At 32.4% G+C, this 20,674-nt stretch overlaps 1 protein-coding gene across 5 annotated transcripts in view; it reads left to right on the forward strand.

Annotated features, from left to right (window-relative positions):
• Positions 1-20,674, forward strand: part of CWC22 (CWC22 spliceosome associated protein homolog) — a 54,662-nt gene that overhangs the window by 20,670 nt on the left and 13,318 nt on the right. For 3 of the 5 annotated variants that reach the window (XM_036254083.1, XM_036254084.1, XM_036254085.1), the window contains exons 5-14: positions 1,949-2,194; positions 3,957-4,085; positions 5,585-5,753; positions 6,194-6,247; positions 8,844-8,979; positions 9,064-9,270; positions 9,360-9,422; positions 14,102-14,203; positions 15,469-15,550; positions 18,691-18,751. In XM_036254083.1, the coding sequence (XP_036109976.1) occupies positions 1,949-2,194; positions 3,957-4,085; positions 5,585-5,753; positions 6,194-6,247; positions 8,844-8,979; positions 9,064-9,270; positions 9,360-9,422; positions 14,102-14,203; positions 15,469-15,550; positions 18,691-18,751 (1,249 nt within the window). Of the gene's footprint in view, positions 1-1,948; positions 2,195-3,956; positions 4,086-5,584; positions 5,754-6,193; positions 6,248-8,843; positions 9,271-9,359; positions 9,423-14,101; positions 14,204-15,468; positions 15,551-18,690; positions 18,752-20,674 lie in introns of all 5 variants that reach the window. The other 2 variants (XM_036254082.1, XM_036254081.1) reach the window with 1 other exon arrangement.

Raw genomic sequence — 20,674 nt, forward strand, 5'->3', positions numbered from 1 at the left:
TTGTTCACTGAGTTCTGTATCCTTTTTAACATCTCTCTCATTATCCACTCCATGACTACAGAGACTATGCTCCTACTAGAATTTTGATCAAATTCCTCTGTAATTTGGAGCTAAACACATTATTTTATATCTGCAGCCAAAATTTCCTTCTCACTTCTTACTTTCTAATATATATCCAGTCCTAAAATGTCAGATTAAATGAACCCCCAACAGCCAGGCTCATCTGCTGTCACCTTATGACAGCAGTAACTACCACTATATTCAGTGAGCTAGGCATTTTGAATACTTTCTCAAATACAAACTAGATACTCTTTTTTACAATTAACAAATGAGGATTGGGTTTGAAGTGATTAGGTAATTTACCTGAAGTTGTAGTTACCTATCTGGTAGATGATGAAACTGGGGTTTCAACTCAATTCTGACTCTAAAGCCCATGATTTTGCCATTATCTCTGGTTGTATTACTTCACTGTAAGTCTGTGTTTGGTCCATTGTATGTACATAAAGTCTCACTTGATTCACACAGTCACACTAGGAAGTAAGCAGGCTGTGTGTTACGTAGAATATAGAGGCTAACATTCTAAAAGCATTTGAAGAGAAATATTTCTGTTTAGACTCAAAGAAGACTGTATTGTTCACACACTCTAAAGGAACAAGCACTATAATTGTAAGGACACGTTTTTATCAGCCAGCTAGTATTCTTTGTTGGTGGTTCTTAAAAGAATCATAAGGAAAGTCAGTAAATCACTGCTGTAGCTACTCTCTTGGAACATGTTACCTTTATAACAAAAAGCAACTCAATTGCAAATCAGTGCTTGGATTTCAGAGCACCTGCTTTTGTGACTGACTGCATGGAGTTTCTATACTTCAGTTTTAAAACTGACTGCTTTTCTTTGTCTGTACATTGTATTACTGTATATAAAAGCAGACCATCTCAATATGCACTCTAGATTTAGGTAAAATCTATTCAACCGTTTCATGGTAGTGCAGAACTTGCATTAATATAAGATAATATGAAACAGATTCTATTTACTGTATTCATATAACTCATGGTTGCACAAAGTGTGAGCAGAATGATCCAAGTTTCCAAGGCAGTATCTGTATATGTAAAAAATAGTTAAGTGGACAAACTCTTTTCTGGGAAAAGGTAGCAAAAAGCAAGGATTTACCATTTCCTGTTAGTTATTGATGCTTTCAGAGAACAATATTCTGATTATTTAAAAAATGTTAGCTTAAGAAAGGATACTTACCTGCATTAGTAGGGAAGAGTAATTATGACTAGGAAATGGTTGATTTTCTATAAAAATTGTCTCAAGTAAACAGAAACTTATGATATTTTGAGGTTTTTAATAGAAATACCAGTTGTATCAAGACACAATTTCAAATATTACATTTTTTACGAGTCTTACTCCTAAATTGTTGTTATTGATGATAAATTGGTTTTTCCTTTACATGATTCATCATGTATATCACAGGCCAGTTTGTCTTCTTAAAACACTATTTTCATGTCACTAACCCACTGAGAAACCACTGATGATTCCTCCAGTATATAAAATTTAAAGTGTGTTGCTTGTTTTTTAATATTTTAGTCTGACTTGAACTCATTCTTCCAGTGATTCTTTATTGTTTCCTGGCTGTTCTTTTCATTCTGTTCTGGTTGCTCCTGCTCAGTTTTTCAGTAGTTATTCTATCTTCTACCACTTGCAGAAAGCCGTTCTCCCTTCCTTCTCCCCCTCCCCTTCTTGCCCTCAATATAAATTCTGTCAAGCCTTGAAGACCTAATTTAAGTTACATTTTCTCTGTGAAGCCCTGTCTCACCATTCCAAACCACTTTTCCTTGTCTGAATTTATGGGGCCCACTTATGGCCTCACTCATTTGGTATGCAGAAACACATTTAAGATGTATTTTATATTGTCTTTTCTCCATTTTCAAAAATTTAATATTACAGAAGTAGGGACCGAGAGAAACGCCGAGAACGAGAAAGAGATGTGGATCGGAAAAGGTCCCGGAAATCTTCATCTCCTGGGAGAAGAAGCCCAGATCCATCTGTAACCCAGAGTTCCTCTGCTCAGGATGAACCTACTGCAAAAAAGAAGAAAGATGAGCTGGACCCTCTCCTTACTCGTACTGGTGGAGCATACATTCCTCCTGCAAAGCTCAGGATGATGCAAGAACAGATCACAGATAAAAACAGGCATGTTAATATCACTAAATATAAAAGATAATGATATCTGCATTGAAAAAAAAGTCAACTGTGGTCTCAGTAACCTTGACTGTTGAGAATTTACATTAGTCCACAGTGATAGAGCTATTAAATTATACTTTTCTTACTTTTTTTTTCTTTTCCATTGGAGCTCTGCAAGTAGCTCATAACTTCTTTTTTCTTTGCATGTGTGAATTTAAAAATATGAGGAAAGATCACTTAGCTATTTTACATTATTTCTTTCACAGTTGCGTGCTTACCTGTTAGTAGTGTCTGTTTTTCCTGGATATTCAAGAATGTTGATATTTTCAACCTAAAACAAATATTTTCGGTTTTACCAAACCAGGACTTGGCATACTTTTTCTGGAAAAGGCCAGCTAGTAAATATTTAAGGCTTTGTCCATTATTCTGTCTCTGTTGCAGCTATTGGACTCTTAGGAATACAGTCACAGATAATATGTAAACAGATGAGTAACTTTGTTTCAATAAAGCTTTATTTACGAAACAGGCTGTGGGCTGTATTTGGCTCATGGGTATAATTTGCCATCTCCTATACTAATCCATGGAACTAAATTGACAGTTTTCTCTTTTCTCTCCTTTTCTCAGACCATAGCATCTTAGACTATAATATTTCTTTATTTTTACTGATCTCTAAATAAAATGTACCATTTTTTTCCCTATGGGAATGTAGGCCACAGACCATTGTATTAGACTATTTGTTACAAATATCTCATAATATTCTTTGTTGCCATGGTACTTGGAAATTAAAGGAGTTATTATCCCTATTGCCACTTTTTGTTTTAAGAAGCACCGATAATACTATATCAAACTTTTGTTCTTTTCATGTTTTATAAACTGTTTCAATATGATTGCTATTCTTTGTAATGCTATATATTTATATATATTATTCCAGGAAGTCTGTCAGCTTCCTCAGATTGGTGTATGTAAGAAAAAAAATAAATTAAAACTGCATCTGAAATTATATTTCACAGAGAAGTAATTATAAAACCCATAGAATTTTAGAGCTTTAAAGGGCTTTAGACATTATCATGTTCAAGCAAAGAAACCCAATTAGTCTAAAGAGTTTGCCTAAGCTCTTAATTAAAAAATAGTATAGCTATCTAGCATTCAGCTGGTATAGCTGTGGGATTACTGCATAGATGTAGAGATGTTCTTTAAAATATTTAGGACAGTCTTTTAGTCCCATGATTTCATATGACTTTCCCTTTTTTCTGTAATTATTATTTGTTTATAGTTTAAAACTATAATTTTGTTTTCTAATGCTTTTATGAGAAGGGACAAAATTAAAATTTCCTTTTTATGGCTTATATGTAGTTATTTTGATTATAATTTTAAATAAAAAATAATAGCTTTTACTTTTAAATGTTTTTTTAAAGACAAGTTTAAATAAAGTGTTATAATGTAAAATAAGCATTATTGAATCTGACTAATGAATTAAATGTTGCAAATTGTAATATGGACATAAGAACAAAAGATTATCCTTATATAACCTTAGTAAACATGTTATTAAAGGGAAGCAGTCTGTATATAACATTATATGTATATAAAAATCAAATAGCTTAGGATATCATCTGTGTGTTTATTTAGTAATATTTTACTGCATTTTGGAGTCGTTTTGTGAAAATAATGTTAAAAATAAAGGAACTAAGTATATTTTATGCTCTTATTATAACCTTTTGTTACTATGATTATTATCTTAGTTTTAATCTTTATTAAAATCTATTCTTTTTAGCTTAGCATACCAGAGGATGAGCTGGGAAGCCCTAAAGAAGTCAATCAATGGTCTTATCAACAAAGTCAACATTTCTAATATAGGTATTATTATTCAAGAACTTCTTCAAGAAAATATAGTTAGAGGAAGGTAAGCATCAGCTATTTTATTTGTACCATTTCATAGCAGTTTTTCAAAGGAACATAATACCTACATGAAAAATAATTATTGATTTATTATACTAGTTTATTTCAAAGGTAGTTGAGAATATTTAAAATGCAGTTTTGAAAAAAAAATTTAAGCTATTGACAAATAACCTGTACTTCATTATTAAAGGTTGTATGGAGTTTTTGCTTTTTGAGAAGATTTGCTGTGATATAATGATGTTTGCAGACATTTATTTACTGAATATTTCCAATAATTTAAACTCATGAGAAATAGCAGATATCCTGTGTGTGTGTGTGTGTGTGTGTGCGCGCGCGCGCGCGCGCGCGCTACCTCCAACCAATTTAATTTCTAATGAAAGCAAAATGAGAATGTGAAAGAAATGAGGAAGATCAGTAATAAATTTTAGAAAAGCAGAGAAGAATGACAGCATTTTCTGTGTTGTTTTAAGTAGATGGTGATGTTTAAAAGGTCAGGCAACAGAGATACCATATATTCATTTTATTATTTTAAAATCTGAAAGCTATTTTCCCATGTCATTTTACATGACCCTGATTCCATATCTCAAAAAACTTAGGGGATATAAAGTAAGGTGTAGCATGTTGTAGAGAATAGAAGGTGACCTCAAGGCAGACACCATTCTCAGAAAGAAGCAGGCTCAGAGAAGTTAAGTGAGTTAATTAAGATCTTGCCATTTATTAGCAGAGTTCTCTTTTCTCATTTTCTACTCTAATGATTTAATTGTCATACCTAAACCTGATGACTATTAAGACAATGTTTTCTTGCTTTTTGGCAATTTACTAATTATTTGTCATTGTATTACTAAAAATAACTGTTTAGCCTACTTTGCATGTCTCTCCTTAATGCGTATAGAAACATACTTATTTCAAAATGAGTTAAGGTAGAACCTTTTATTTTCTTGTCATTTTTTCAGCATTATTCTTGCATTGCTTTGTGTCTTTGTCTTTCATATGAGTATTCCAAATCTTTATTTTTATTTTACTGAAAATTGACTTAAAGATGAGAACCACCCACATTTGTCTTTAATCACATAATTTTATATAAAATAATGGACAAGTAGTGGAAATCTTATGTTGTCTAAATTTGGTACTTTTGAAGCAGGTCTTTTTTCTTTCAGTATTTTGAAAATGTTAAATTATTTTTAAGAAGTTTAAAAAACTCAAGTTTATGACTAGATATAACAAACAAAAACTGGAAAACAGGAATTAATTTCAAGAGAAAAATTATTGAAGAAAAAATTGTAGTAAAATCTGTCTGTGTTATAAAAGCACAATTGAGTTGATTTTCTCAAAAGCAGGTTTTATTTATTAGAAAGACAAACTCTTCCTCTAGATCAAGTGGTATAAATTTAGTCCTGATTTAGCATTTGTGATTATTTACAGAGGAATGATATTACCAAATTTTACATGAGGTTTTTATTCTACTAATTAAATTGGCGATTATTGATGCTTTTTTTAAAACAGAGGCCTGCTGTCCAGATCTGTTTTGCAAGCACAGAGTGCTTCTCCAATCTTCACCCATGTTTATGCTGCATTAGTGGCGATTATTAACTCAAAATTTCCACAAATCGGAGAATTAATCCTCAAGAGGTTAATTCTTAATTTTCGAAAAGGCTATCGAAGAAATGATAAGGTATGTTTGATGAAATGAAAATTGATAAATGAAAATTGGTATTAGTTTATAGATTAGTTTATAGATTAGTTTGATGGCTTATAGACTGCCACATAATGAAAGACTAATAAGCCAGTGTGAGTAGTAGTGAGCAATGTTGATTTCTGCATAAGAATTCTTTTTTAAAACTGCATATTTCATGAGAACTTTTTTTGTTCTATTACATATCCCTGGCCACTAATGATGAGCCACAAAAATAATGGCTGTACCTGTAGAATTATAACTGTTTTGCCATAAATGGCACTCTTTCACATGTATTAGTGCTTATCTTTTAACTTTAATATAAAAATTATCCTATGTATTACATATTTAAAATAGAGTGTATAAGCTGTAGATTCTATAGATAAATGAAAATTGGTATTAGTTTATAGATTAACTTTTTCTCTACCTTCACTTTTCAGCAACTTTGTCTGACTGCTTCAAAATTTGTGGCACATCTTATTAACCAAAATGTAGTAAGTAATTATCTTCAAAACTTGGTGCCTTTTAGTGACATTAGATCACACAGGCTTGATGCACTTCAGTGATACGTCTTTGGTTTTGTTTTAATTTTATAGTCCTTGAGAAAAGTATCTTGGATAATAGTTTAGTTTTAAAACTATAATAAATACTTTTAATATTCTTTAATATGAAGAAGAACCAGACATTGTTTTGTCAACTTGATCTCTTAATTCTGTTCATGGTTACTTAACTACAAATCATTTTTTTCAGAAAAAGTAATTTGTTTTTATAAAGCAACAAAGTTGGTATCTCCTCCACTTTTTTTTCCCTGTACATGGTGTTCATTAGAATCTAATACTATCTGATAAAAAAAAAAAGAAAGCCTGATCCTTGCAATTATGTAGTATATATAGTCCTATACTCATAAAATCAGTTTATAAAATATAGTGGATTAAGTAAATTTAGTGAGTTTTAAATACAAATAATTTTCTTTTTTATTCAATTTTTGTGTTTTGTATTCAGTCACTATTTCAGAGTTTTGATTCAGCTTCTGTTTCAACTTGAAAATAGTAAAATTGTTCTTGTTCATATTTAAAGGTTTCTTTCAAAATATATCATCGTGTTTAATTATATCTATAAAAGGAAGCATTTTGAAGTCATACTTTATCTTAATTTTCTAACACTAAATGTTATTTTAATTTTTTCCTACATATTTTTTTCATTGTTTACTCTTAGAAACCTTTTAGATTTCAGCTTAATTAGCCCTAACTTGCTGCTTAAGACCTTTAACACTTCACATGTCTGTATCAGCTCAGCTATATGTTTGTTTTATAATATATATTTTATTATATTGGAGATACTTTTGGCATTGCCACACAACAATTAAAATGATAAATATTTTAGGTCTTCCCAACTATGTTACAAGGCAATATTTTCTTGTCACCTGTAAGACTGTTTGCCCCTACAAAAAGTAGTATGTATTTTTTATCATGCTTAATGTAAAAAAATTAATTTCCTGAGTTGAGATTTAGACTTTTTTCTCTCCATCTTAAATAAGTGTGTGACTCCAGAATTGTGTATGGTGGCTTTGAACACGCTTTCTACTTCTTTTTCTTTCACGGCAAAGCTTCCCAGTAGAATTTATTCCCACTATACCTGGTATCGTTTATAAGTATTGATTTTTTTTTTTTTTTTTTTTTTTTTTATCCTCACCCAAGGACATTTTTCCATTTTCTGTACAGATAGAGTGGGAGGGAGAGAGAGGAAGAGAGAGAGAGGGAAACATCGATGTGAAAGGGACACATCGAGTGGCCGCCACCCGCACGACCAACCAGGGCCGGGGACAAACTGCAACCGAGGTACATGCCCTTAGCGGGAACCGAACCCGGGTCTCTCCGGACCACAGGCGGACGCTCTAACCGCTGAGCCAAACCGACCAGGGCAGTATTAATTTTTTAATAAGGCCAATGTAAATAGTTTGATTGGTACAAAAAAGAAACATATATGTCTGTGTGTGTGTGTGTGTGTGCGTGTGTGTGTGTGTATGATATTTAAAACTCATTGCATACCAGAAACTAAGATATTTTCTAATAAAATAATTATTCATGTAATTTAAAGACTATTTTCTGTCTAGCCTGGCTGATGTGGCTCAGTGGATTGAGCGTCGTCCCATGAACTGAGAGGTCCTGGTTCGATTCTTGGTTAAGGCACAAGCCTGGGTTTCGGGCTTGATCCCCAGTGGGGGGTGTGTAGGAGGCAGCTGATCGATGTTGCTCTCTCACATCAATGTTTCTATCTCTCTTTCTCTCCCTTCCTCTCTCTCTAAAAAAAATCAAAAACATTAAAAAGAATGACTATTTTCTGTCTAACAGTTGCTGAAATAATGAATTGGAAAATAGATATGAAGATTTGTGGTTATGCAGAATCACTCTTAATCATACAGTGACTATGAAAATATCTCAGATTAAAAATTGGTCATGACTTTTAACTTATGTTTTGAGGATAATTGTTGCATTTCCTGTAGATAATGTATATTATATATATATATATTTTTTTTTTTCATCCTCACCTGAGGACATTTTTCCATTTTTTGTACAGATAGAGTGGGAGGGAGAGAGAGGGAGAGAGAGAGAAACATCGACGTGAAAGGGACACATCGAGTGGCTGCCACCCGCACCACCAACCAGGGCCGGGGACAAACTGCAACCGAGGTACATGCCCTTAGCGGGAACCGAACCCGGGTCTCTCCGGACCGCAGGCCGACGCTCTAACCGCTGAGCCAAACCGGCCAGGGCATATTATATTTTTTATATACTGTGTAAGAAGAATATTTCTTCTGGAGAAAAGTCAAATAGTTTTATTCAGTGTAATAAATTTAGATTTTTTGAAAAATCATTTGGAAATTCTTAACAGGTGCATAATGAAAGTGAAAGAATAATTGTATCTCATATTTGGACTAGTTTCATATACATTATAAAACCTTGCTAATCATATATATAATATTATCACTGCAAAAAACAGATTTACTAACTTTTAAGGTTACTATCAATAAAGGTTTATATATGTAATAGAGTTTTCTTTATTCCGTATGTCTCTTTAATTCTATTTAAGGCACATGAAGTTTTATGCTTAGAGATGCTCACTTTGCTCCTGGAAAGACCAACAGATGATAGTGTTGAAGTAGCTATTGGTTTTCTCAAGGAATGTGGCCTCAAATTAACACAAGTGTCACCAAGAGGAATCAATGGTAGTGTATATCCTTGTTTTGATATTGAGCTTTTGTTTGAGTATTATAATACTGCTTATTTTATTGCCTTTCCTTTCTGTTTAGCTATATTTGAACGCCTTAGAAACATTCTCCATGAGTCTGAAATTGACAAAAGAGTTCAGTATATGATTGAGGTGATGTTCGCTGTAAGGAAAGATGGATTTAAGGACCATCCTGTTATCCTGGAAGGACTTGACTTAGTGGAAGAAGATGATCAGTTCACTCATATGCTGCCTTTGGAAGATGACTATAACCCAGAAGATGTTCTTAGTAAGTCAGGGGGTGATGGTTGGGAAGTGGGGCACCAACAAATGTAAACAAAGAAAATAAACACTTAAACTTTTGATTTTTTTTTAAAGATGTTTTCAAGATGGATCCTAATTTTATGGAGAATGAAGAGAAATACAAAGCTATTAAGAAGGGTATGTAGAACTTTATTAAATAATTTATTTTAGATAAGTAGAAGCAATTTTTGTGGTTACATAATACTGATGGAAAGGTATAGATCAATGACTGTACCTAATGAAATCTCTGCTCTCATTGAAACCCTTCTCTTCAGTGTTTTTGCATGCATCGTTCATGGTTTTACTTCATTCTAAATTATTTACATGATTTTTCCTCTCCTCTTTCTCCGTGTTTCAATTATGCAACTCTTCAAGTTTTATCCCTCTTAAGAAATAATCATGTATTACTAGTGGACTTTATTTGACTTCATTACCACCTAAGAAGTAGTACTTTAAATGATGTCCAATTTAATGTTCAATTAAGTGCTACTCTTTTATTTCTTGAGAGCATGTTGATAGCCTTCTGATAACATCAATCACGGTGCTAGATATCAGTGCTTAATAAATAATAAGTATTATTTGTACACCATTAATATATTGTAACCATTAACTTTAGATAGATTTTCATTTGTATTTTGTCTTTGCCATTACTAGCTAAGTGACCTGGAAGAAGTTACTTGTTTGATATAAATGTTCCTAGCTTGTGTAAAGATAAATAAAATACAGTACTTTGTATTGCCACAGAGCAAGTATTTAGACAATGATACTGGTTTGTTTCATATTTCTATCATTTTTTTTCTGAAGCTAATATTCAGAGCTACTTATATAATTATATTTATATGATAATTATATTACATACTTATATATTATAATTGTATAACATCATGGGTTTATTTTCCTGAATTGTGATTTTACCTGAGAAGTACTCATTGCTCTGCAAGCTCCTAGGAAGAGAATGCAGAGACCTAGAATTGCCTGCACTCTATACTTTAGTCACTCTTAGAAGTGTAATGTTGCAGTGGAAATTAAGGTATGAGATGCTTTTCATTTCTATATATTATCCTAAAAGTCTGGTACAATCAATTGGTTTATCCTCTTTTTTTTTTTTTTTTTAATCCTCATCCGAGGACATTTTTCCATTTTTTGTACAGACAGAATGGGAGGGAGAGAGAGGGAAACAATCGATGTGTGTGAAAGGGACACATTGAGCGGCCGCCACCCGCACGACCAACCAGGGCCGGGGACAAAACTGCAACCGAGGTACATGCCCCCCAGCGGAAACCGAACCTGGGTCTCTCCGGACCGCAGGTGGACGCTCTAACCGCTGAGCCAAACCGGCCAGGGCTGGTTTATCCTCTTAAATGCCTATTTCCTTCGGGCGTTTCATTGCAACAGCCAGGAACTAAATACCTTTCCAAACATGGAGAACTCCTTAAATCCATTTTCTTTTTTTCTTACAAACTTTTTTTTCTAGTCTTTCTAAAACAGGCTAAATAGCTTTATAGATTATTTATTATGCCTTGTATGATTTTGATTTTTTAAAAACTTGGGAATTCCCCATCTGTTTCTTTAGGGTTGAGGCATATGGAGAATGCCAGGAAAGAAGCACTGTCCTTGATTATTGTTCATAAACTCTTTGGTCTCAAGATCCCTTTCTACTCTTGAAAATTTTGAGGACAAAGAGCTTTTCTTTATATAGGTTATAGCGATTAACGTTCATTAGAGATTAAAACTGAGAATATAAAAAATGTTAAAATAACAATAATAAACCGAGTGCATGTTAACATGTTACATATTTTTATGAAAATTCCACAAGAAAATGTAAGAAGAATGGCATGTTTTTGTATTTTGTACAGTTTAATGTCTGGCTTAATAGGAAACAGTTGGATTCTTATATTGTTTCTGATTTCAATCTGTTGCATTAGGTTGTTTTCATTGGGGTATATGAAAAAATTTTAGCCTCACACAGATAAGTAGTTTCAAAACCTCTTTAATAGTGGTTTTTCAGATAATTGTGTATTATTCCTTCTTAACACTATGCCAGTATTGAATAGCTAGTAGTTTTTTATTTATTCTTTTAATATGTTTTTATTGATTTCAGAGAGGGAGAGGGAGAGAGATATGGAAACATGGATGGAAAGAGAAACATCAATCGGCTGCCTCCTGCATGCTCCCTACTGGGTATCGAGCTGGTAACCCAGGCACGTGCCCTGACCAGGAATTGAACCAGCCACCTCGTAATGCATGGTTCAGCACTCAGCCACTGAGCCACACCTGCCAGGCATAGCTAGTAGTTTTTTAAAGACAAATTATAATTAAACCTCAAAAAACATGCATGAATTTTCATATTCTGTTAAATTAAAATCATTCGGCCTATCCCTTTGAATGGATATTTTATCCACGCATGATTTTGTAACATTTGCATTGATCATTTGGAAAAGTACCGATTCACTAAGTTATGCACATTTTCTAAGTGTTAACATATTAGCATTACCAATATTAAACTAACACATTAATATAATATCAATAAATCACATTTATTAGTATTATTACCTGTCTTGTCAGAAAAGTCTAAATATTGGTAAACTGTCAAGCTCACAGAGATGGATACAAGTTTTTCAAAATTCTAATTTTCTCTTGAAAACTAATTTTATTGTGGTGGCAAACACAGTTACTTTCCTGGAAGTGACAGTCTCGGTTTGTTTATATCTGATTAAATGTTTACTAAATACCCAACAACTATATTTTGTGAGCCATTCTTTCAAGTAAAAATGAAAAAAAAAAGAACTGATTCATCTTGTAACTCAAATGATCACATAACTATTGAAATAACCATCCATCTTATACCAGTCTTTCACAGCAGTCCTGTATATAAACTTCATGTTTTGTTACTCGTGTTATTATAAAGACCTATATTCAAAGCTCAGATTTAATAAAATCAGTAATTTTCTATTTCTTAATCAAGGACATTCTTATGTGAGACTGGCTTTTCCCTAATACAAGAGCGTGGCTGGAGGCAGTAAAGAGTACCGCTGCTAGTACAGTTTGCTTTGATTTGTGCTCAGGTTGCAGCAGTTTTAACCCCCATTGCTTTTGGACCACCATTGCAGATGTCAGCACAGGAAAAGGTGGATAACGTTGTGGTATTATTATGAAAATAGTTTTAACATCACAGACCACCCGACAGGTGACAGTGATCCCCCCAAGGGAATCACAGACCATACTCTGAAACCACTACTTTATCTAGTTAATAAAATCCAATTGTCATTGCCTACGTGATTTCAGTAAGTAGATTCTAAGGTGAACAGATGAGAAGAGGATGATGTAAACAACTAAACAATTGATTTGACCTTCATTCTTTCATAAAATATTCTTCTAGAGCTGGCATGAAAAAAATGGTCACAGCAGGAAGTAGGCACAGCTTTAGTAATTAGCACCTTAGAGTGACTCAAGTGTACTTGTGTTTTAGGTCTTACAGCATTTGGGAAAACAGCAGGAGTGCCTGTCTTCCTACTATTGAATACTAAATAGTTTCTTCTTTTAAAAGGCTGTCTAGACCATGTTATATAATAATAAACTAGACACTTCAAATTATTTCTAACATTTGTTAGAAATGTTCAAGGATATTTGTATGTCAGCTAAGGGCTGAATGACAACTCTCCATGTTGGTAAAATGATTTATTCCTCATAATATGAAGCTCTCATGTGTGGCTTCTAGTTATGCTGCTTAGTAAATGGAAAGACATTAGAAATTTCCTAAAAATGAATTGGTCCCCAAACTTATTAAAAATTCTCTATTTATAATAGAAATGATAAAAATGAAATGTAGGCCAGGTTTATAAAATCTTTTATTAGGCTAATATTGCACACGCCACTGGACAAAATATAATTTTAGTTTTTGTTATTTGTTTACTATTAATATGATGACTGGTCTTATATAGTCTCTTATTTACATCACTGTTTTCACCCAGTTCTGAGTGTGAGTTGCATTTTAAGAAGTGATAATCCAATGAAGTACTCATCTTATCAATTTTCCTAAATGCTTTTATTTTACTTATTTATTTTTTATTGATTTTTAGAGAGAGCCGAGGGGAGAGGGAGAGAGAGATAGAAACATTGACGAGAGAGAACATCGATTGGCTGCTTCCTGCATGTCCCCCTCTGGGGATCTGACCCACAACCTGGGCATGTGCCCTGATTGGGAATTGAACCAGCAACCTCTGGTGCTCAACCACTGAGCTACACCGGCTGGGCTCCTAAAGGCTTTTAAACTTTAGCTTCTGTTTTACACATAGAAAGTCTTTGTGGGTTGAGCGTAAGGTTCTACTTAATAAGTATACGTTTTAATAGAAATCTCATTTGTGCTGACTTAAATTGGATGCTAAATTATGTAATTGTTTCTTCTCTCTTTTTTTGTCTTTCAAAAGAAAATTCTTAGCCTAAATTCTTGTTTTCTATATCAAGACTTAGCTTTTTGTAATGACTGTCTTCTTTCTGATAATGAACTAAGAATATTTTGACTAATATGTTCTTGCTCTTTTGGAAACTTTGATCTACTTTTTCCTTTTCATCTCCTTTTTGTTTCACGGACACTTTCTGTCTGTCAGAAGAATGGCACTTGGCTGTCTCTAATCAAATGAGTTGTAATGCTTTCTGACCACCTAGGCAATAACAGGAGGCCTATGTGATTATCTGTATTGGTTGATAAATTGTTACATCTTTATGAATTTCAGTAAACTAAGAATCATCTTCACAGAAGGAAATACATGGTATCACTTCCTTGTTACTATTTTCCTAAATTTACTTTTTTCTTTTAGAAATTCTTGATGAAGGGGATAGTGACTCAAACACAGACCAAGATGCTGGAAGTAGTGAAGAAGAGGAGGAAGAAGAGGAAGAGGGAGAAGAAGATGAAGAAGGTAAAAGTATAGCTTATTTAAATAGTACTGTAAAATACTCTGAAATTAGATTAATTCTAATGTAATTCTCTAACACAGAGGTTCCCAATCTGGGGATTGGGAGGGTTCCTACTGGCATCTACTGGGTAAAGGCTAAAAGTGCTGTTAAATATCCTACAGTCACAGGACTGCGCACCCTGCAGCCAAGGATTGTCCAGCTCAAAATAACAGTATTGCCAAGGTTGAGAAACCTTGCTCTGAAAGTATTGAACAAGGAAATTCACTTTTGACATCAGCTTAATTTTAATTTGACATTTTATGACTTTGATTATAAAGTATGAAAAGGGTGCATTCATGTTGAGTGCATATAATTTATGTAACCCTGGCATTAATGTGACAGATGAAAATGACTAGATATTTGCCGTTCATTTTTGGTAAAATAGAGTTGGGAGGCCAAAATCTATATTTATACAAAAGTAGGATGATGTTTTTCCTCTTCAACTTTGGTTACATTATATTTCACAGAAAAATTATCTTACTGCTTTGGTTTAGTCTCAGTTAAAACATCAGAACATGCCTACACTGGTCATTATTTACTTGTATTACATATTTGAAATTGTTAAAAGTATCTCTTTCCCTTTTAGGGCATAATGTATTTTAGTTCTTCTGTCTTCACGTATTTTATAAAAATAAGTTTAATTTTTTCCATTGTCTTATTTAAAATATCTCTGTCCATGTACTACATTTTACTTTAGAATTTCTTTGTTTTATGTGAAAATACTGTTCAAATGAAATAGATAATATATTTAACTGCCTGTCTTCATGCATTAGATAAGAGAAAATTTTGACAAATACACATATTTATTTTGGACCCATCCAGCTTGTCACGATAATCACAGTGTTCTCTGAAACTGTATTTCTACCCATAAGTTACAGCTCTTCCAAATTATGAAAATACATTTAGAATTCTAGAAATAATATTTTACCAAACATCATCATGAGTGCAGCCTTTTCTAGTGTCTAAATAAGCAGGTGACACAAAATCAAAAATACTTTTCCTGGCTTAGTTCTAGACTTCTTTGAGCTAACAACTTATTAAAGTACTTTAAGATATGGCAAAAGACTTGAAATAGTTACTTTGAATTCTACAAATACTAATTTATACTGTAAAAAAGAATATTACTAAACTCATAGATTCTAAATGTATTTAGAAAATCATACAGAGATACATTTTCAGTTCTTCACATTTATTTCCTAGTTGCATAATTTTGTTATGTTTCTTTCAGGACAAAAGGTGACTATTCATGACAAAACGGAAATTAATCTAGTCTCATTTCGTCGTACAATTTATCTTGCTATTCAGTCAAGGTAAGATAACTAGCTCCCTTGATTCTTATTTTTGACAGCAAATGAGCAAGGAGATGGGATTTTTAAACTCTGTTGATAAAATTTGATACTATTTTAGGGATTCTCAAACTACCTGCCTATTTTAGGGATTCTCAAAGCCCCTATTCCAAGCCCAAGCTTTTATATCCCTACTGTTGGTTCCTTGTTTCAAAAGCAAATTGTCTCCTTCTTTGGAAGATCTAACTGTGGTACATAATTTAATGGGTTTTTTTGGTGTTTTTTGTGTTTGTTTGTTTTTAGTTATGTCATTTCTTATAGTTAGATATCACCAATGAACTAAAAACAACTCTATATTACAGAGCTAATACAGTACTTAATTGTGTAGTAGAAATTTAATATGTTTTTCCGATTTGTTTTCTAATTCTGGTTCTAAGGAGAGAAGCACTGTTATGTTAACTCTGGACACTGATTTGTTGTGCAAATAGAAATGTGTAGAAATAGAAATTAGGTTTAGGAAGGTTTTTAGGACCCTTTGGAGCAATGTTAATCATGTGTAAACAAAAATGAAGGCTGTGAATTTGGTTTTGAAGAAGAGAAAAAGAAAGTGTTAAATGTTTAGTACATCTAGTGTTTTGTATGTGAATCAATCTATTGATTTTGTGGGCACAGTGTTTACATTTTACACTGGAGGAGGAATGTTTTTTTGTTTTGCTTTGTTACTAGGTTTTGTTTATTTCCATTTAGTATGATGTAATAGCAATAATGATTCATAAGTAGGAGTCATCTTGTTTTTAGTCTGTCTGAAGACTTGTTGGCTTAGATTCATCTTCAGAAAGAAAAGTTAAACAGCAAATATTGGTTAGAAGTTTTTGGTTTATCCTTATCTACTGCCTTTGCCTTTCACATGAAAGAAAAAAAACACTTAAGCATTTTTTGCATGCAGAGTTAAAATGGAAGATGAGAAATTATTGTTATAGATAAATGTTTTTAGAGTATGACCTTTCATGTGTATATACTTTTAAAGAAATTCAACAGTAATAAGTTGTAAGGAACAGATTTATTGTTTTAATTTTGCTGTTAACACAAACTTTGAAGAGTTACAGTGGAGCTCTTTGAATAATTATTTAAAAGCAACCTTTTTTTTAAGTTGACCTAACCTTAATAATCTCTGAGTCACAGAAAAGACTTGAAAATTAAAGCATTAAGACACAGTGACAGCAACTCAGTCACTATTGTGTAGTGATACACATCATAGTAACTACTACTTTATGTATAGGTATTTGTTAAGAGTTCTCAGCCTTAAATGCCTAGTAAAAATAGTTTCTATATAACAAAGGTTAGTATACTTAAAAGCTCATACAAATTTTATGAAAGAAACACAAAGACTGATAGAAGAGTATTTAAAGGATATGGTTGGGAGATTCATATAATGGGTTATACAACATAAAAAATATTAGTTATCAGGCATATCACTAATAAGTGCTGTTATCACTCATTAAAACAATTGAAGTAGTTTATTTCATTAAAGCATACTCAGTACTAATGATTTTAGTGAGATGCACATAAGGAATGTTAGTGGGAATTTAAATTGATAGACTGATTATGGGAAGCCTCTCAATGTTTCAGTGTCCATTCCATTTGACCCTTCTTTTTCCTTATTATATGTCTTTAAGAAATACATATTGACAGAGAATTATATACAGAATCGTTCAGTGCAAAAAAAAAAAAAAAAAGGAGACTATCTTATTGTTTAACACAAATAATAAAAATGTCCAGTTTATGCCACCATTGAAAATTAGCCTACCCCGTCTGTGTGGCTCGGTTGGAGCGTTGTCCCGTGCACCAAAAGGTTGAGGGTTCAGTTCCCGGTCCGGGCACATACCAAGACTTCAGGTTCTATCTCCGGTCAGGGCACCCATGGGAGGCAACCGACCGATGTTTTTCTTTCTCATATCAGTGTTTCTCTCTCTCACTCTCTCTCAAATCAATAAACATATCCTCACATGAGGATAAAAAAATAATTAAAAAGAAATTAGGTTAATGGAGCATTGTTATTTTTATGGGCAAGTGGTCTGATACAGTGTTAAATGGGAAAAATTATAGATTATATAGTACTGTGTCTGTAGTGCTATCTTTACTGGGTAAATAGGTAGGCATATTTTAGAAATAATACATTGGAATAGAAAATGTCATGTGTTTTTAAATATTTTTTGGTATTGCTTTGTTATTGAAGTTTGTCAACTATACTTTAATATTTTAATGTTAGTTCTAAATGTTCTTTAATATTATGTTATAAAATTTTTTCCTGATAAATTTTCCTAAAATATTTTTCCATTTTAGTTTTTTAAAAAAGTCGACTACATTGTATCATCCTGGGATATTATTCTGATGTGCTTATGAAACCCAATGAGTAACTAAAGCTGAGAAATAGAGATAAACTATAAAACTAAATTCATAATTATTATATTTTAATGGGTAATTATTTTATTATTTTATACTACTGTTATCAAAAGAATGAGAGTTTGAACATTCTACAGAAATTCAAATATATTAGCATTATTCCTGAATCAAGTTCACATTGAGTTTGATAATTCTCTTAGTGAAGCATGTGGAAAATAGGTAACATGGAATTTATATGAATATTTTGTAAAAGTGATTTTGGTTATTTGCTATTTTTATACTTAGTTTTTATAAAATGTAGAATCCCTGTGTTTGGGTGTGAATCAAGATAATTTGTAAAAATGGTGATTAAGCACTAGCTGTCATGCTGGGCTCCTGGAGCATCTTTTTACCACTTCTTGACTAGGATTAGAAAGAAGTGGAATTAATTTAGTAGTGTAATAAAAATGTAGGTCTACTTTCTGTGTCTACAGATTTCCTGTTCAGGACATTTTCTATAAGTGGAATCATATGTGGTCCTTTGTGTCTGACCTTTTTCACTAAACATAATTTAAGACCCATCCATATTGTAGTATGTTATCACTACTGCCTTCTTTATAGAGTTAGGAGCTGTCTTTTTTATATACACAATGTAATATGAAATTATGATAAAAAAATATTTTAAACAACCATTAAAGTCAGATTCTCTTATATGAAAGAGTACTACAATTTAACTGTGCTATAGTTTTAACCTAACTGTTGTAAGTACTTTATCTCTACAGTTTAGATTTTGAAGAATGTGCTCACAAATTGCTGAAAATGGAGTTTCCTGAAAGCCAAACAGTAAGTTAATACCTTTTATTTTTAAGAAATATTTGGGTTATAAAAATGTTTAGGACAATTACTAGGTCTCATGAATTGAAATTATAACTTAGTACTAAATATTTGTCACTGAAATTTGGATTTTCCAAAATTTATAATAAATCAAAATATAAAATAACTCAAGAAATCAAAAATTTTAAATGACTTGAAACTTAGGAGTCCTGTCATGTTTCATATATGCTACTCCTAGTGAATTAATTTGGAGGTTTGAATGTGATGTGGGAAAAGGGGGAGGTCTCACTGAATCACCACACTTCACATAAATTTCTGAGTGGTTGCTTGTAAATCATATTGTGGCTTAAATATAATAGGAAATTTGTTCTTTAATGAATTATCTGGTCCATTTACTTTATGCAATAAAGCATTATTTTGGGGTAAAAATTGCAAAGATCATCATACATGTTGTAACATTGCTTTAATTAGATATAAAAGAATCTATCACTTTATTTTGTTTTTTTGTATATGCCCCTAGTGGGAACCGAACCCGGTATTTACTGGTCCACTGGCCGATGCTCCAACAGCTGAGCCAAACCGGCCAGGGCAGAATCTATCATTGTTTTAATTGATGCATTCAACGAAGTGTATTCAGCATATGCTATATGTCAGGCACTCTGCAAGGTGTCAGATAATCAATGATCTATAAAGTGTATATTAGATCCCTTTTAACCCATAGGACTCATAGTCTTATAACTCAGTAAACTTCACTGTTCAAAATATCATAGAACTCTAATGCCAAGGATAATAAAGACTGGATTAAATTTGGTATATGTTTTTTTAGTTGTATTCTTGTGTGTGTTACCATCTTTCCCTATAGACTTTAGATCCTTGGAACCTGAGCCAAGGCTTTGGGGTTTTGTTTTTCACACCTTGCATTGCATGCACTAGACTCAGCACAGATGCTGCAGTCTAATAGGCTAAGTGGTTTCTTGTTCTTCTAAATGATCTTGACTAGTTGTAAGTCCTTTGTCTTAAGGCTTTAAGTATAATTTGCTACAGAGATTGGCAGATTGTGGCCCAGGCCGTTGCCCATTTTTGTAAATGAAGTTTTATTGTAATACAGCCATGCCCATTGGTTGTGTATGGCTTCTTTTGCCCTGTAACAGCAGAACTGACTAGTTGCAACAGAGACAGACCTTATGACCAGCCTCTAAAACCTAATACATATACTATATGACCTTTTGCAGAACAAGTTTGCCAACCTTTGTTCTAAAATATAGATTTATTCTTAAAATCCATAGTATGGAATTTTGAGAAGAAAATTTCCTTTTCAAATAAAAAGAATTTTTTTTTCTCTCTTTATGCTTGTTTACTAATGTATTAATAATAGTGTACCTGTTCGTACTCTAGGTGCACTTGATATGTAGCCATCAGAAAGAAAGAAATTTGTGAATTAACCTTTAAAATTATAATTGAAACTGAAATTACTGTATGATCTTGTCACATTATTTGAGGGATATAATTAAGTCATTATAAATTTTATTAATATTAATCCAGAGGATAATATTAGGACTAACCTCAACACATTTCAGTAACATTTGGAAGAATGTCTTAGTGCATCTATTTTTATGTACTCAAAAGACTCTCCTAAAATTCCTATAATATTTAATTAAAGTATTAAAATATTTAATTATTATAAGCCACAGGGAATAACTCTTCTAATTACATTTAGCCTAGGGAAGAAAGTAATTTGTTTTGTAACTAGTGCTGACTTTATTAGCAGTGCTATCAGCATATCACCATGTTACACTGTTTACAACCTGATTAACTCTTATGTTATTATAAAATACAGTGTTGTTAGAAAAGCTTAAAATGCCTTTCAATATATAAAATTAACATAATAAGGAAGAATTAAAAAAAAACTCATTTTCAGTTTTTAGTATATTA

This window comes from Molossus molossus, unplaced genomic scaffold (assembly GCF_014108415.1).
Source record: "Molossus molossus isolate mMolMol1 unplaced genomic scaffold, mMolMol1.p scaffold_m16_p_11, whole genome shotgun sequence".
NCBI classification, from domain to species: Eukaryota; Metazoa; Chordata; class Mammalia; order Chiroptera; family Molossidae; genus Molossus; species Molossus molossus.